Genomic DNA, 19,278 nt, shown 5'->3' with positions numbered 1-19,278 from the left:
TTTGTGCCTGGTAAGCAATTAGTTACGCGAAATTTCACGGAAAAGTTCCAATAAACTATTGAAACTTTTATGTGAGTCATTTTGGTGAATACAGTTAAATGAAACAGGAAACATTGAACAACAAAATATTCCAAGATACATATGTTAAATTTAATCATTCACAGTTAAACAATGTTACGTTTTAAGAAAATAGCACAATAAGACCTGTGTTTTTTTCAGAAAGGAACTGCTATAAATTTGTCATTTCAGTAAAGTCAGTAACTTAGATTAACTTCAAAGAGTTCTCGTGACTTCGGAATTAATCCGAGAGAATTCTGATATAGATCTGGCATACCTACAGCTATCAGTTTGAAATATTAATTTGAAAAAGAGAATTTTGGTAGGTAAGAAAGCAGAGAAAGTAAGAGTAGTTTGGTATAGGTAGGTAACAAATACATTACTGTAAAAATATGTATGTTACAAATATACGTGATGATAAAAAATAAATCCTTGGTTCAAATTCCAAAGTTACTGAATAAACAATGAACCACTTCATTATATCAAATTCTAGGAATTTCATTCTACAATGAATTGAAATAAGCGCTTTTTTCTTGGCAGACTCTCAACGACATCTGCCCCGCAATCTCGTGGGTATTTTCTTAATGTCACTCGAAAATGCTTTGCTATGCCTCTCGGTGAACTTAAGCTGCTTTATTATTTAAGAAAACTACGTAAACAGTGCTATCGAATCTTGGGTAGATGCCAAAATTGAGACTCATTACCATACACTGGTCTATCAAGCACTTAGGTGATTTAAAATATGATTATTTATTGCCTCAATAGGAATAGCCTTTTTATATTTTGTAGGTATTTATTTGGTTCATTTGATTTTCAATTTAAGTCAGAAACAAAAATCCAATTCTCCTGCTAGAAATCCAATTTTCTTGGTTTTTAAAGTCACCTCCTTGCTTAGAACGAACGTTATCAATTCCCACGTTCCTAAACCTACCAAAATTCTTCAAAATAAGTGCCGAGTAGGGACTTGTAAAGCTCATCATAATGTCATAAAAGGAGCAGTGGGATTAACTACAAATTCATAGGATATCTTTGTTTTACGATCACATTCACACAACGGTAGTAAAGTTCCCGTAACTGCGCAGGTGCAAACTTTCAGCAAAATGGGATTTGTATATAATAACCTTACCGCTTCTGTAGACATTCTGTTTGCATTTACAGGATAATATCACGTAACAAGATTTGGCGTGATGGTTTCGTGTTTCAGAGGTTACGAGGAATATGTTCTGCATCTTGCCTATATATGATATCATTTATTCATCAAGTTAGATACGAGCATCATTCAATAAAAGCCTCCATTGCCTTGTTCTATTTATCAAAATAATTATTTCAAATTATAGTTATTTAAAAACAAGTAAATACATTGCTGATAAGAAACAAAAACATATTTTTAGAATAATTAACGTAACAACCAACATTTCATTTATTTAAAAATCAAATCAATCACAAACCATAGACAATTACTGGTTGACTCCATACTCTTTACAGAGCCGTGCAACATGGTGGGCCGCTACTGCAGCTCGACGCTGCAAGGTCGCGACGTCATCCCCTGTCGCCGGACGGACGCTGAATGCTTGAAGTCTACAAGTTCCTGGCATCATTCTTCCTATCACCCTAAAATTTATGTGAACTAGAAAATCTGGTAAAATCTTTTATAAGTTTTACCTTTGGTTTACCCAAGTAAACCACAGTAAAAAGCCCCATAATACCTACTCATAAAACTTAAATCTGGTACAGGCATAAACAACGAAATAAACTATCAACATTCGTTTGTTTATCGCCCCACTAAAAGCCGCGACTGGGGATTAAGACCCGGATTACAGCAAGGTCTACAAAGGACGGTAGCAATTCAATTATATCTCATCCCTAGTTCACACAAGCGTACAAATGGAAACAATTTAGTTTTGTGTTTACAAACAATGTGTCATCTTACCTCACGGTGGTGGGGAGTTTCAATTCTGCGAGAAGAAAATCTATCTCGTAGTATACAACTTGCATTGCAGGGCCGCTGTCATCTCTTATAACAAGGATCTTAGCGCAAGACTCTCCAGATCTTACGCTCACACATTTGGCTGAAAAATATTTTTATCACTGAAAAGCTAGGTATACAAAAGTTTCCAAATGTTTTGGAAACTTTTTGCTTAGCTTTGCATAACAAACAATAAAACGTTGACATAAGTTTTGAAATCTATTCGACAATCTATTTTAGAGCCCGGGCATTTTTTCGGACCACAACTAACATTTTCTTCTCCTTTTATCCTTCATCTTATCTTCAACAAAGCATTTAGCTTATCAAACGAATGAAATATAACATAATCTCATCAATCAAACTTACCAACTATTTCGTAAAATACAAAAACGCCGATGTCCTGCAAAGCCTTGTGCCATTTAAGCACCTTCTCCACTGGACCGGAAAACGCCCTCGGACCGCTTTTGTGAAGCGCCTGAATGCGACCGTTTATTATTATAACATCGCCGCAGACTGTAGATATGTGCGATCATAAGCTATTTACGAGTGGGAGAGATTGTAGCTAAAGATAGAAAAATAGACACACATTATTCAGTTGAGGGTGGTAAAAAATGGACGTCTATTTAAAGGTGTTTTGTTTGCGGTTCTGGTCGCTTCGTAATAGGAAGAAAAAGAACGACTCTGATCAATATTGTAGTTGACAAAACCATCCCAAAATTCCACCCATAGCGTACTCCAACAATAATCTGGCACAAAAAAACAACAGCCAAAGCGCCGGAAATAGTAGACCTTACTTATCTCTTTGCGACGCTTAATCGAACGGCCTAAAGGGATGTTCAAGAAATCACTTTTTTCAAAGACAAAGGCGCGGATATTGCATCGGCCGAGCGCACCGGCACACTTCCCGCAATGAACTTCACTGTATTTACTTAGAACAAGTCAGTGACAAGAACTGCCCACTGATTGCTGCCGAGCATCTCTCAGGAAACTAAGAATTTAAAGAAAGAACCTGGCTGAACTTAACGTACAAAAATAGTGGTATTTGAAATGGTTTAAACCTGACAGACGATATAGATGACCCAAAAATTATGAATAGTAAGAATAACTACTCACGTATAATAAGAAATGATAAGTTTAGGGATCAAAAGAAATAACTCTCATCGTAAAACCCAACATAAATATGTAGAAATGTCCCCAATACATTCTGCCCTATTATTGCAAGGGCACTGTCCCCACAATGCGACCCTCTGGGCCAGAGATGACAAAGAAGAAAAATGCCCGCTGTTACTTTTATTACAAGCAATTTCTTTAAGTTTTCATTTTATGACTGAAGTCAAGACTGTATAGTTTCTGATGGAGGCCGTCTGTCAGACCAGTAGCTTAGTGACGTGGGTTCACATTGAGAACGGTTGCAGATGTTATTAAATTAATTGTTGGTCATTTCAACCACTACGAAGTTTAAGAGGAATGCAACGAAGAACTCTACACACAATCATACATTACCGACATGTGAAATTACTATCATTTATAACAAATGTGTCCTTCCCCAAAGAGAATACTGAAACATCCAGATCTACATGTCTGGTAAATCTCGTCTACGAGAAAAACAAATAGGTACCCAAAATATTAAAAGTCAATAAACAGTGCTATAAATTCTTACACGTAGTCTATCCCTATAGAGCGAGCACTTGTGAGCAATTTTTTATACTTTATTGGATATCGTATTGCAATTTGATGTCCTTACCAAGCCATGTGGCGATGATAAATTGACATGAATGAGGAAAGCGAACTTACATTTTCTATTGTTTTGAAATTGTTGAGTTCTTTGTTATTGTTCGGTATTTGTTTGACACACTTCGGTGTAACAGGAGCTCAAACAAAATGAAGGTGCTCAAGTTTATGAGATTGATATTTGACTTTTGATGAAATGAGGTGAGATATTTGGGTTCCGGTTACCTCAACTGTAGTAAAGTTATGTAATCCAACTGCTATATGAATTATAAATGCGAGATTAAATACAGGTTTGGGTAGAATGGGATATTATACCCTTGGGAAGGTACGGAGTGTTGATATACTAGAGTTGGACTTAAAAGGGGACGATACTTTGTGCTTAAATATTACGTGAGAGAATTATGAAAATTAGTAGGCGAGGATTATTATCCTTTATTCAAGTACCTATGTACTTTCCAAACTAAACATTCAGTTCATAATTTAATAGTCCCAAGAAAATTAAAATCTGTTCAAACATGTAGGTGTCATTTACCTTAAGTTTGTCCATTCTTGTCAAAACTTGGTGTTGCGGTTCGTTTTTCACTTCTACATCCATAGGTTTTTTGGGGGTTACTGGAAATGAAAATGCAATATTCACGTCGCTAGTTTCCAGACGATCAGCATCAATTTTGCAAAATCTGGCCTAGCAACTAGAACACGGCGTATGTTTCAAACAAAGTGGGTACACGTCTTTAATTAAATCACGTTCTTACGGTGATAGGGGAGACTTTTTGAACTCAACCCATTGGGGGCTCAACTTGAAACGCGTATCCTGCCAAGTATCGCGAAGTTTCCCTTTAGAACTTACTTCTCTCGAAAATACAGAGTAATGAGCTTGTTAGACTGAGTTACGGGGCTTTAGCACAGGTCGGCCAAGAATACTTTTATGTTTGACAGCGCACAATTTGTGGGTTCATTACTTTGTGTGCATGTTTTGTTTGAAGTTCCGCGATCTTGTTCAATAGTTAACTTTAAGAGTTAACTTACAACTACTTGAATAATGTACACAGATCCACCACGTATGTTTCCTACACACGGAAGAAAAGTTTAGATAGAGTTCTGAAGTAAAATAATTTTAATCTTGTTATTTATTTTTTTATAAGGTATTCTATTACCAATATTAAAACCTTACCCTTCTGCTGAACTGGCTCCATTGGCTTATAATTATTTTGCTTGTGCTGGAAACAGGTTTTTGGTGTTCCTTCATACGAGACAGCATTTTTGGCAATTTCTGGTGCTATGTAAAAATCGTACGTTATAAGGACACAGATACTTATTGCTAAGCTTCCTACCTCTATAGAATTCCCATCCTTCTTTTTTTCTATGTCCAGGATGAATATCCGATGTCAACTCTAGCACAACAAATGATACTAACAAAATGTTTTAAGAACTAAGATGCGAGCTTACAATCAGACCCGAGACTTCTAGATCAATGGTCTGACCAACCACTAATATAAATGAATGAATCTTCATTTAATTAATCTTTAGCTGAAAGTAACGCTCCAGTGGCCTGACTGACAGCTAGACTGAAGTTCAGCTAAATCGTGAACTCACCACTATTAATACTTGTTAGTACTTGAGGAGTAAAAGTTTTAGCTTTATTCCTATCTGCGCCCCCAAAGTTAGTGTTTAGATAGTTCGCTCCGAATCCTGTGTTCATAGGTGATGCGGGAGGTTCCCTTTGCATTTGTTGGCCTAGAAAATTAAACGAATTCGTTAAAATTATCCATATCATATCCACGCTGAATACAATTCCCGAAGACAGCAAAACAGATCACAAATATGATTTACTCTAAAGAAGTATATTTTACTGTTTAGAGCACCCTTGCAAACTTAGTCCGATAGATTGAACAGGCTCGTAAATAAATTCGTAAGTATGAGTAAATCAATGGTACCTATACCTATCAGACCGAATAAATAGTTTGATAGAATTAATGTTTCCCTTCAAAATAGGTAACCATCGGGTAAACAATCGGCCGACAGTTTAATATGCAGTGTGCAAGAGTTCCTAATGTATATTAATGCACATTTAAAGTTTTCTTTGATAAACTCATCAGCCTTAACATCTAAGGGATTGTTCACACCAAACGTATTGTCCGCCGCTGACTGTGAGTATACTCACTGTCTGCCCCAGTATGAACGTCGACTCAATCTGCAGTACGCGTACTCACCAAGCCGACAATAAGCTATAGCGTACGATGCGCTACATGTGTGAACAAAAGAATAGGCTCGTGTAGGTTCACACTAGATGCGTACGCTGAGCGGCTGACTATTCTACACATAAAAGAGCTCAGTATTTGAACCCCCCAATCTTCATACATAACAGATGCTATGTCTTCCCAAGCGCATCTTCGTAAGTTTCTATCACTAAATTCTTCTGAATTCGCATTCCAAATACATTCTCTAGAATGTACTTCTGCAATAAACTTTTCGGTGTCGAACATCGCGAGGTGTCACGTGTCACGTCTGTCCTCATTGAAGTTTGTTTCTCGAGTGTATTGCGGCCGATGCGCGCGGCGGTGCGGGCGCGGCGGAGCGGCGCTATTCGGCAACTGCGTCCGCGTAGGCAATGCGCGTCCGCCGCGCGCTCACAGTCAGCGGCCGACAATACGTTTGGTCTGAACGATGCCTAAATCAGGTAGGTATCTACATCTGCGTAATGATCAAGTTGCGTGTCCGAAAGTCATAAACGTTGTCCATTGTCATTATAATACTGAACGTTTGTATCACCTACTGAATTAAGTGATAATATATTTGATGGGATTTATAATCCAGTCCAGTGCCATAGTGTACAATACGGAGTCATAATTTGATAAAATTCCAAGAATCATAGGAGGCAGGAAAGTGTCTATCAATTTCTTAACTAAACTGTAAAGAGTTTTGTTTGAGTGGTTCGTTTAGGTATCTTAAACTATCCTCTGTTGGAGGCGTATTTTTTAATTGTAGGTAAGTAATATACTTAGGTAAGAGGTCATATACTCACCTGTAACAATAAATTGAGCGCTGTTATCTGAATAATTCGCCAAATATCTGGGGTCAATTCCAGTCATCATTGGAGTCTGACCTAGTAACATCTAAAAGGAGTAAATGTAATTTATTATCTGATGAAAAATGCATACAATCCTGAAATTAGCCATTTGACGCCTCATACGTTCTCAATGTTCTATGTGGTTCGTGTTCTATTCAGAATCGTAGGTACCTAGAGCTAAATGGCGCTCACTCCACGTAAACTGTCTATCTCCTAACTCCGTACGGAAAAACATAATGTAATACTTAGCTATCAACATTTTTAAGAAAATATATACCTAACTTCAGTAGCGCTCGCGCATTCACTGACTAAGCACGCATAAGCTTGTTAGCCCGGTGATCAGGGATCCGCAACCTTTTATTAATTGCGAAAAAGTTTTGGTGTCGCGATGAAGTGTGCAGCTTGCAATATGGAATTTAATGACGGTGTACAATGTGGTGTCTGCAAGAAGCACTATGACTTTGGTTGCGTGAGTATTTGCGAATCAGGATGGAGAAAGTTGGGCACAGAAAGACGCGCTCTGTGGAAGTGCATGGCTTGCCGCACGACATCTCCTTCTCCATCCCCCGCTGTGCAGTCTCCAGATTCGGTCTCGAATGAAACAATTCTTGGTGAGATTCGGGAATTGAAAGCGCAATTGGCTGGATTTAACAAGCTTCAAGAAGACGTTCGGAGCATGAGGGATGAACTTGGAGAACTTAAAAGAAGCATTGAATTTGATAGTGGCAGGTTGGAGGAGTTTGCGGCGAGACTCGATAACTTTGAGTCCAGAATAATCTGCCTTGAAGGTCTTCAAAGTAAAGTTGACTCAATGCAAACTGGAATCGATAGCATGAATTCGGAACTGTCGAGTAATGACCAAAGATCCAGGCTAAACAATATTGAAATTAAGGGTATTCCGTGCAATAAAAACGAGAACCTGTTTGCAATTTTGGAGAAAATTAGCCAAAAGGTGAATTACATATTCCCTAGAACACAGGTTAACTATATATCAAGAATACCAATCTTCAATTCTAAGGAAAAATCTATCGTTGTGAGCTTCTTAAATAGATACATTAAGGAGGACTTTATCGCTGCTGCACGTGCCGTCAAAGGCCTAACTACTCATGACCTTGAATTTAAGGGCCCAGTCATTAAGGTTTATATCAATGACCATCTTAACTCGACTTCGAAGAAACTACTCAATAAGACAAGGACTGTGGCGAAGGAGAAAGATGTCAAGTATGTCTGGGTTAAGCACGGTAAAATTCACGTCCGTAAACATGACGGTGCTCATGTACTTGTCATCAACACAGAAAAGGATTTAAACAAAATTATTTAATCTATTGCGTTACTCAAAATGTATCTCTTTACTATCTTAAATGTATAACTTATCGACTAAATCACATAAATTTTGTAACTGTTATAAAGTTTGTAAAAAAATGCACTGGCTTAATCAAATCCTTGCATTCATTAAGTAGTTGTAAAATGTTTAGCTTCTCTGCCGCTGCTAATCACCTCACACCTGGCTTTTATTATATTGTTTACCACAATGTTCCATTCATAACGCTAACACAAAATATATCCATCCCTTTCACGCTTCATACATCTTTGCGCAAGTTGAGTATGTACTTGCCCGCTCGCACAACTGCCGCCGCTGGCGCTGTCGCCTACTTTTACCTAATTTTACCCGCAATAATATTTCTATTTTATACAGAAATATGCACTTTCATTCTGTTATGCTTTGCACTATTATTTACCTACGGTGATGCTATGACCTTTCCTGACTTCAATGGCTAACAATTTAATTATAAAGAACTTGCGAATCTATTACCAAAATGTTCGAGGACTTCGCACTAAAACTGATGGCTTTTTTAGACTACTATGCGCGAATGCTTATGATATTGTTGTATTGACGGAAACCTGGTTGGTGGATGGCATCTCGGACTCCGAATTATTTAGTGATCAGTATATTGTGTGGCGCCGTGACCGCGATTATATTCTTACTGGACAAACCCGTGGTGGGGGTGTTTTAATCGCAATAAAAAAACACATATCTGCAGTACCCCAGCCGTTATTCCACTCCTCCGCCGAAGACTTGTGGGTGTCAATAAGTTTACGTGATCCTATTACTAGAAATTGTTTTAAGTTAAATTTAGGTGTTGTTTATTTGTGTAGGCAAAATCAGGGATATTCTTTCTCAAACCAGTTGTTAAATTTCATTAATAACTTAAATACTTTAATTATGAATAATGTTAACAACGATAAGTTTTTGATTGTGGGCGACTTTAATTTAAGCGGAATATCTTGGAATTCGGTTAATAATTCACTGTTACCCTCAATTACTAAAAGTCCTGACGAATGTATTTTAGTGGATGAATTACGAGTCATGGGCCTAAGTCAGTTCAATAGCATTGTAAACTTCTATGGAAAAATTTTGGATTTAGTGTTATGCAACGATGACGGTGTTTGCGTGAGCGAATGTCCAGCGCCCTTAGCACCTGTTGACAAATATCACCCCGCACTTTTTATCGACTTAAACTTTGCAGCATACGATTATTTGACACCTGCACCCTATACCAGATATCTGTATGATAGGTGTGACTTTTCTTCAATTAATAATGAAATATCGGCTACAGACTGGGTCAATAATTTTGCGAATAGTTCCCTTGAGGAGAGTGTAGACTATTTTTATAGCACCATGGCAGATCTAAGAAACAAATACATTCCATCTAAAAGTATCCGTCCAAACTCTTACCCAATTTGGTACTCCCCCTCACTTATACGTCTGATTAAAGAGAAATCTAAATATCACCGAAAATACAAGCTGTATGGTAGACTTTCTGATGAGGTTACTTTTAAGATGCTACGTGACAGAGTGAAAACAATGGAAGCCAGTTGCTACTTAAATTATTTGTCATCTACTGAAGCTTCCATTGAGAAGAACCCTAAGCATTTTTGGAGTTTTGTTAAGCAACGTTCGAAGTCTAATTCAATGCCTAGCTACTTCAAATATGAAGATAAAACTATCTCTTCCGGTAATGACATCTGTAATGCGTTCTCTTCCCATTTTTATTCTACATTCCTTGATTCCATTAATGACGCAGGAACTAATTCTAGACCTTCTGTACCCCAACACATGACGAATATTAATGCTGTAGGTGATATTTGCTCCATCGAAATTGATATTGAACACATTACTAAATTGTTGACTAACCTCGATCCGTCTAAATCTGCTGGCCCTGATAATTTGTCTCCCAAATTTATAATAAGAACTGCTAAATCTATTGCTCTGCCGATATCACTACTGTTCAAGAAATCAATTTCCACATCTACCGTTCCCCAAATCTGGAAGTCGGCTTATATCACTCCCGTACATAAAAAAGGCTCGAAAAATGAAATTATTAACTATAGACCAATATCTAAACTGTGCACTGTGGCTAAGGTCTTTGAGAAGGTAGTATATGATCAGGTCTACGCAGCACTCAAGTGTACTTTCAGTTCCTCGCAACATGGTTTCCTGAAAGGTCGTTCGACAGTGTCGAATTTGGCCTTGTTGAATGATTACGTAACAGCGGGAATGGATGGTGGAGCACAAGTCGATGTCGTTTACACTGATTACAGCAAAGCCTTCGACAGAATAGACCACAACATCCTCAAAATGAAGCTTTGTAGTAATGGCATAAGAGGTGACCTGCTACGGTGGTTTTCTTCTTATTTAGAAAATAGATCTCAATCTGTTGTTATCGCTAACTACACATCCAGCTGGATTTTGATCCCTAGCGGTGTGCCTCAAGGCTCCCTTATGGCCCCATTGCTCTTCATCATCTATGTAAGCGACATCGACTCTTGCTTCCGCCATTCTAATCTTCTCTGCTTTGCAGACGATATGAAAATCTATTCGTCCATATCGTCAATAAAGGACGCTGAAGCACTTCAATCTGACTTATCAAGACTTGACACTTACTGTCAAACTAATAAACTGGACCTTAACCCTTCTAAATGCTCTATAGTCACCTTTAGTAGGAAACGCGCACCAATATTAGCCAACTACGAACTCAAAGGTCAAATACTGCCAAGATGTGATGGGGTGCGTGACCTTGGTGTCTATCACGATTCTAAGCTTTTATTTGACAGTCACATTGAACAAGTAGTTGCTAAAGCGTCAAAAGCCTTAGGATTTGTGATGAGAATATCCAAGTGCTTTAAAAAAGGTAAAACACTTAAAATTCTTTATTGTGCATTTGTAAGAAGTCACCTTGAGTATGCATCACAAATTTGGAACCCACGCTATGACAAATATATTGATCGCTTAGAGAGCATTCAGAAACGTTTTATAAGATTTTTATGTTATCGGCTCAATATACCATACAGGTCAGAGAATTATATAAATCAATGCAAAAAATTCCACCTTCAGTCACTTGTAAACCGACGCCGTTTAGCCGACTGTTCATTTCTACTCAAACTGCTGTCAAATGAAATTGACTGCCCTAATTTATTGCAAAAACTTAATTTCGCAGTCCCTCAAAAATCTGTTCGGTTTAACCCACCTATATCAGTCCCATTGTCATCTTCGAACTATAGGCAGAATACATATATGTTGCGAGCGAGCAAGGATTTTAACAAATTGTGTAAAGAGTACTCTTTTGACCCATTCAATACCAGGAGTGCTGTGGTTCGTAGGCAACTAAATCACGATTTTTTCAAAATTTAACCTTGTATTATGTAACTATAATTTTAATACCTCATAGACCAGCTGATTACCTAGCTTTAAGCGTGTTATTCCATTATTATCCGTGAAAACCTATAATTGGCTTTCTGTTTCTATATATGTTTACAACATTGTCTTGTATAGCCGTTGGTTTTCCAATAAGTAAATAAATAAATAAATAAACTTTTAATGAGGATAGGTATAAAGGTATCTATCTACCTACCTACATTTACCTACTTACATTAGATACCTACCCAAGTAACAAAAGCTTCTATAACCAAGGCGTTTTGTCACCAATCAGTGTTATAGTAGGCCTGTAATGGTAACCATTATGACTGTCTGTAATATAAAGGTTTTTAACAAAGCGTTTTGATTCTATAAGATAAAGAGCATTTAAGTTCTATAATTAAGCTCTTAGAACGCTTACAGGACCATACAAAAGAATCGTTAAAGTTTTGCACTATAATAGATATGTATAAAGTGATTATGGTACTATTTAGTACTATTAAAGACCTTACCGACCCTTTCATGTATCTATTTTGCACTAATAATGCGTCAAAATGATTTTTATAGTACTAGTTTTGTAGTAGTATCAAAAACATAATTACAGGATTAATCTGCACTATGAAAGCACCTTACACAACTATTATGCAACCTTTTAGCTTTTTAAAAGCTCCCTCATTATTACTACGGGGCTAGTTCTGTAAAAGTCATGAAAACCCTTCTATAGACATAACCATTCTAAATAGCACTATTAGTGAGTCTGTGTTACTCATACGACACTAAAGCGTGACATAAAAGGATTAAAACGAATAATTAATGGTCTAATTACATCTATACCAGCTTTTCAGAATCAATTATATGACTAGTATTTCATAAATGGAGACACACTGTCGACACTGTAGCACATGGTTCTGTACAAAATATTTGTTTTTTACCACAACAGGGCTGTAGCAATAATGTTTCTTTTTGTCTAGCCAGGAATAAGGATGAAGAATATAAGAGGGAGAGCACCTCATAATATAATAGCATTCTTAAACAGAAAGTTAATTGTAAAGTAGATTCAATTAAATGTGAAATTGTCTGCATAACTTACGATTCTATGATGTATTTTTTCCCATTATGATAAAGAAAACTAGTTCCGAGTTTTAAAAAAAAGACTTAATGTTTCTTATTTGTTTATTAATTATAAACATGATCATATGGCAAGATGTATTTGAATGTATGTATATTCTAAACCTAGAAAAAATAGGGGCACTTACGGTCGACATCACAATAAGTAATATTAAAATAAAACATACTGCCACACTCAGAGTCAGTTAATGGTTACTTAAGCGGCTCCTTAGTATAGATTTAAAAAAGCTCACTCTCAGAGACAATTAATGATCCGTTAGCATCCCTTAATGACAATTAAAGTTAAGTAAAGCAAAACCTTTACTTAACTTTCTAATGATTGATTTTGACATTTATGTTTAAGGTTATAAAAGTAAATAAAATATTTTAAAAAGTCTCAGGAATAGAAGTGTTTTAACAATAAAGTAAAGATGAGTGATTTGCTTGACTTTATTGATTTTGTAGACTATACCAGAAGGTTTAGAGTAGTGGGGCCAAATAAGAAGCCCAGGAGGAGTAACATTAGAAGTCTATAGGAATATAAAAGGGTATTTTTCTATCAATGTTCAAGCAGTCACTGGGACAAACTTGGAATTTTATGATCTAGTAGCCCGGTGGACTGGCAGTACCCATGATAGTTTTATTTATAACAGCAGTGCAAGTAAACAAACACTGAATACTGGTGTGTTAAAAGGGATAATTTTAGGGGTATGCAGTTAGCAATGTGCTACTGACACCGTTTTTATCACCAAATTCAACTGCACAAGAAAACTACAACAGAAGCCAAATAAAAACCAGGAATACTTTGGAAAGATGCTTTGGTATTTGGAAAAGAAGGTTTCCTTGTCTCCAACTTGGCATGGGCATTAAGATGGATACAGTTGTGGCTGTTAGATGTGCTTGTGCGACACTGCATAATATTTCTTTACAGGTTGATGATTTGGTTCCAAAGAACTGGGAATCTCCTCGTATTGAGAATGATGATGTTGTCCTGAGTGAAAGGCGTGAAAGCACAACCAACAGCAATGGATTTTTGGTGCGACAATCTATAGTTGATAGATTTTTCTCATAATATAATTTTTAATAAATAAAAATCCATAAAATAAGAGGAATACTTTTTTAATTGTTGAACAAGAGGCCAATTATGTAGTACAAAGTTTATTTGACTTCCTCGTTGATCTAGTGGTCGCAAGCGCGGCTGCTGTGCTCGAGGTCTCGGCCGGTCGGAGGTCGGGCCGAAATCGCTTTTTGAGTTTTCTTAAACTTTCACAAAGCAGCCCGTAGTCTGGAAGTTGGTGATTGATTCCTGATTGAACTCCTGTGTTATACTATCCCATGCTGCTTGTTTCTTGGCGACTGACTTGCCATCTGTTATTTAAGATTCCACGATTGGTCTCTTTTTAACTAATTGTGCTAACAAAGCTTTTTCGTCCGCCGTGAAATTAGCCACACGTTTGCGTGGGGCTCTTGTTCCTGAAGACTCCTAAAATGAAACAAGGACAAGTTAAATTCTTCAAATACATATGTGCAGCTACTAATGTACATAGAAACGAAACTTACCATGATAATATGTTAAGATAAAGCTATTTATTTCAGAGCTTATCACACTTTTCTTTCCTGACGGTTAACGGAACAAGAATTTTAAACGTAACCTTGACACTGACAGTACAATATTGACAGTGATACCAGAAAAAAGTTTCCATGTACTTTATATCATTTACATGAAAATAGGTGTTTTTACGTAAAAATGATCCCGAAATTAACAAATTCTTATTTCTATTGTTGATATACAAGGTTTTAATGTATTTAAATAACAGTTTTTGCTACTTATAATTTCACATTTTAAGGTGCGGCTACACCTTTCGTTTATCGATAAGCATTATCAAAGACAATTTGACGATACTCTGCCCTACGCATACTTAAAGCTGTCATTAACTAATGAACCCTTAAATTTCGTCTCTGGGATGTATCGTTCATTAACAGATTTGATGATAATTAGTTAAGGACTCGTTAGGACTAATTTAAGTATCCATTCTGAGTGTGGCAGATAACAATTATAGAAAAAAAAACACTTCGGCGGGCATAATCTCGACTTCTTGAGAATAACTATCAACAAAAAGATGCATACGCTAATACCACAATTATTGTGACATTAGCGTAAGCATCTTTTTATTTAACAACATAATTATATCTTTTTTATAAATCAAAAATTAAACATTAAAATCTGTACTCCAATAAAGTCAAATCTACTGAGGAATCTTACAAGATTCCTGTTGATTTTGATGTTCAAATCAAAATCAAAAATTATATCTGCTCAGGAAACAATCCACGTCCATTAGATATGCCATCGTTAATTTTAGTATGTTACGACGCAGGCAAAGCACTGAAACAAACGCAATCGTACAATTACTTCCAGCATTATGACAAAAAAAGGTTTATTTTATATTTGGACAACGAACCCTATTTCGTTTTCGGTAACAATATGGCTGCTGTTTTCGGCCATGATAGCACATTAGCAGCACGGCTGAAACCAATGTGTACTATAGCAGCCATATTCGGGAACAGTCCTTATTTTATTAATTTTAATTTAATTAAAACACGTAAATTATAATGGCGCATTGTCAAATTTGAAATCAGCATAATGATTTTATCGATACAATAATTTTCGCAAGAGCAAGTTATGGGAGAGTAAGACCATATCGGTCCATGCATGTTTTATAGTATGTTATGTTAAGCAACAATGGCAAACGACATAAAGCATAACTTACCGATATATTTTGTTTTCTTGAAGAACACTCACGATTCACGATCACAACACAAACAAAATGGTCACCAGTGTGATAAAAAAGATAACTGGAATCGTTTACGGTGCAAAATAGCACTATAGACATGTTTTGGTTACTTTTATAGTGCACTTTTAGTTACATAAACGTTGCAGACAACACCATTTCAGTACTAAAGAGCGTTTCTTGATACTTTTACATTTCAACTAAAGAGCTGACTTATCACCGTGAGAGCCTTTATGTAGTCTCTATAGAATAAATCCGTGATAATACTAGGGCCTAATTGGGGTTTTGTAAATGTTTACAACACCATTATAGTACTAACATGAACACTAATTAGCACGCTCCAAAACGTTCTCAGGACCTTTATAGTATCAAATTTTGTTTCTTGGGTACTTACATTTTGCCTATTTTTTTGTGGCCTATTGGGTAAAGGACCAACCTCTCAAGTATGAGGGCGCGGGTTCGATCCCAGGTCAGGCAAGTACCAATGCAACTTTTCTAAGTTTGTATGTACTTTCTAAGTATATCTTAGACACCATTGGCTGTGTTTCGGATGGCACGTTAAACTGTAGGTCCCGGCTCTCATTAAACATCCTTGGCAGTCGTTACGGGTAGTCAGAAGCCAGTAAGTCTGACACCAGTCTAACCAAGGGGTATCGGGTTGCCCGGGTAACTGGGTTGAGGAGGTCAGATAGGCAGTCGCTTCTTGTAAAGCACTGGTACTCAGCTGAATCCGGTTAGACTGGAAGCCGACCCCAACATGATTGGGAAAAAGGCTCGGAGGATGATGGGTACTTACATTTTGTCCATACACTGGGGTATTCATCTGCGCAACATCCACATAATTCGCGGTAGAAACATTCTGCATATTCGGGAACGGATGTGTGTAACGTCCACTATTATAGTTAACGTTTTCAGGAAGCCTGAAAAAGCAATTCAATATATGAGATTCAAAAAATAGTTAAAAAGAAGGAAAGCTAATAAATACCTAACTAGTTATGCAATTATAATCTATATCTAGGTACAATATTACCTTAGGTACTTACCTATTTGATTTACTGAAAACATTACCTTGAAATGGGGTCAGCCCTAAAAGTTAATACCAAAAAAATAATCTTGTTTCGTATGAACCCAACTACTGCGACTAAGTGAGTATTCCTTCATAGACAGGTAACTCACATTTAACTAGATCTACAATTCGAAACGGCTATACCTACTTACATCATATTATTTCTCCCTCCGTTTACTGAATACGCTATCATTTGATTTCCCTGCGGATATTCTGAAAAATAATATTTATTTCTTTGGCCAACGTTGTGACTCGGGCTACGGCAACATGATCAAATTTTAATCCATACCTGCTCCGACCCTCGGTTCTCTAATAACGTATCTATCCATTTTGCTTCAGTACTTTTATATGGTTACACAATCCCTAAATATTTTCACTTAGGTACGGAAAAATAAGAAAAACAAACATAATAGTTTGTGTTGGCGCCAATTCTATTTTCGTTTTTTTTTTTTAATTTTCGTAATTGGCTATGGCTTTATAACCGTTGTTGTCAATACTTTTTAATAAATCCAATAAAATATTTATTAGGTAATATAAAATAATTTATAGTAAAGAAAGTTAGATATTTTTAATTGGTTATATTCATCTTTGTTAAATATAATAACAAAAATAATATAAAGTAAGGTTTGATTAAAACTCTGGCCATTTTTCGTGAAAATAAAATTGTAATGCCATAAGTTATAGAAAAATAAAAGAAAATTATTCATAAACAATCATTATTAAATGGCGTTTCATGATTCTTTTCTGCAATCGGTGCCAGTAATATGAAAATTTTGTAATATGCAATAAGAAAATTTAATGAAAAATATAATCGCTATAAAATCACTACTTCTACAATGATTTGTTTTTTGAAAGCTCATGGAAAGTTTTTTAGTTAGCTCACGAATACACATTCAACCCAGGATTCATAGCGAACTACGTAAACAGACAAAAAGTCATTCATGTCAATGTCATATTTCATTCATGGTGACAGGCCGTGACAGTGACAATCTGACAATTGCAATTGCATTTCCGTGAATCATATTCATTTACATTTTTCGAAAATAAAACAATAAACACATATTTACTCAAAAACTATGGAGCTTCAAGACACTTATTATAACAAATCCGAATACGTAGAAACTGTACGTAACATTCACACACAACAAATTGAATATTCATGAGACTTAATTTAATACTTATTTCGTTTGTTTTTTCAGGCTTCAGGTAATAAAGTAAGCAGACAAACAGTGCTTTGTGGATCTCAAAATATAGTATTACACGGAAAAGTAATAGTGCAAAGCGATGCCATCATCAGAGGAGACTTGGCAAATGTGAAAACAGGAAGGTTTTGTATCATAAGCAAAGGCTCGGTTATAAGACCTCCTTTCAAGAAATTTAGTAAAGGGTAAGTTTGTTTGAACATTAAAACCATTTAAAGTATTGTTAAATACTTTGGTAGATAGTTTTTAAACTTTATATGCCCAATTCCTATAGAAAAATAATAAAGTTATGCTTATAGACTCACTTAGGTAAAACTCTAACAAAATATGTACCTGCTAATGGAAAACTTAAATTAAATTCATTAATTCATCAACAAACATGTTATTGAAACAGTATTTTTGAGTTATTGTACGTAGGTTTTTATCATCATTGTATCGAAGTAAAGACTTGAGAAACCATACCAAATGAAATACGTACAAAAAACATAGCTAATATTATTTTAATTTTGTTTCCAGTGTGGCATTCTTTCCTTTACAAATGGGAGATCACGTATTTGTTGGTGAAAACACAGTTGTGAATGCAGCTGTTGTTGGCTCCTACGTCTATATCGGAAAGAATGTTGTTATTGTAAGTTTGTATTTCTCAATGATATTCTGGAAAGAACTATGGTCTTACTAGGAACAAAGGTCTCTGGAATCATCCAGACTGTTGTAAAAGATTAGAAAAAAATTGTTTTATTTAATACACATGTTATCAATCCATACAATGAATATTGTACAGCCATGAACACTGAGGTTCACTACAAGTAAATTAAAATAAATATTTTCTCATTACAGGGTCGGAGATGTGTGCTCAAAGACTGCTGTATGATTGAGGACAATTCCGTTCTCCCTGCTGAGACTGTAGTGCCTTCATTTGCAAGATACTCTGGAAGCCCAGCTCGCCTCATCACAACGCTACCTGAAGCAATGCCTGATCTCATGACGGAGTTCACCAAGAGTTATTATCAACATTTCTTACCAACTACTGTACAATGATTGTATTAAATTACACGAATAGTTCCCGTCAGGTAGCTTTGCTTGTCTGAAGTTGGCTACTAGTGACTTCAAAGTAGTCAAAAACAACACTAAAGTTCATGTGCAAGATGTAAATATGCTAACTTCAGTGAAGTAATGTTCTTAGCCGGAAACTGTATGAAGGAGAATATTATTATTTATTTTTATTTCAGCGTTATGTTTAAGTGTATGGAAGCATATTAATTAACTAATAAAGACTTTATAAGGCTTTGCTATTAAAGCTCTCGATTAAAGAAGCATTTTCCAAGATTTTGTTGTTTTATTATTTTAATTGAACGGGGTAATATTTTAAGGTAATAATTATCAACTCCAATCCAATTTCTGCTGATCGGTCTTAAAAATATAACTATAATAGCAACTTTTATCTAAAAGTTGATAATGTAAGAGTCCTCAAAATGCTGCCATCCTCTTTCCTACTTTATATCCCACTTGGTGGCGGGGTCTGCCTTAACTGATTTTCTCAACATCGCCCCTCGACGTCGACCTTCATATTATCCGTTTCATTTTGGGGCGGGCCTCC

The 19,278-nt window shown here is 36.1% G+C and overlaps 2 protein-coding genes across 3 annotated transcripts; one reads left to right on the top strand and one right to left on the bottom strand.

Moving 5' to 3' along the window:
- Positions 1 to 1,431: 1,431 nt before the first annotated feature.
- LOC124637822 lies at positions 1,432 to 16,903 on the bottom strand. 2 transcript variants are annotated; one of them, XM_047174509.1, is made up of 9 exons: positions 16,769 to 16,903; positions 16,632 to 16,692; positions 16,210 to 16,333; positions 6,777 to 6,867; positions 5,348 to 5,488; positions 4,287 to 4,366; positions 2,390 to 2,498; positions 1,988 to 2,126; positions 1,432 to 1,668 (listed from the first exon to the last, which is right to left on the bottom strand). In XM_047174509.1, exons 1-9 carry the CDS (start codon positions 16,806 to 16,808, stop codon positions 1,515 to 1,517), a joined length of 939 nt encoding a protein of 312 aa, XP_047030465.1. In that variant the 5' UTR covers positions 16,809 to 16,903; the 3' UTR covers positions 1,432 to 1,514. The 2 variants fall into 2 exon arrangements, with proteins under 2 accessions (XP_047030465.1, XP_047030466.1); XM_047174510.1 differs by lacking the exons at positions 16,632 to 16,692; positions 16,769 to 16,903 and adding an exon at positions 16,457 to 16,546.
- A 539-nt stretch (positions 16,904 to 17,442) lies between these two features.
- LOC124637455 (dynactin subunit 5) lies at positions 17,443 to 19,007 on the top strand. The gene is made up of 4 exons (XM_047173954.1): positions 17,443 to 17,603; positions 17,679 to 17,866; positions 18,198 to 18,309; positions 18,519 to 19,007. Exons 1-4 carry the CDS (start codon positions 17,556 to 17,558, stop codon positions 18,717 to 18,719), a joined length of 549 nt encoding a protein of 182 aa, XP_047029910.1. The 5' UTR covers positions 17,443 to 17,555; the 3' UTR covers positions 18,720 to 19,007.
- The last annotated feature ends 271 nt before the right edge of the window (positions 19,008 to 19,278 follow it).

This window comes from Helicoverpa zea, chromosome 16, assembly GCF_022581195.2.
Source record: "Helicoverpa zea isolate HzStark_Cry1AcR chromosome 16, ilHelZeax1.1, whole genome shotgun sequence".
In the NCBI taxonomy this organism is placed as follows: domain Eukaryota; kingdom Metazoa; phylum Arthropoda; class Insecta; order Lepidoptera; family Noctuidae; genus Helicoverpa; species Helicoverpa zea.
The sequence above is the reverse complement of the archived record's forward strand: the minus strand, read 5'-3'. Positions and strand labels throughout refer to the sequence as shown.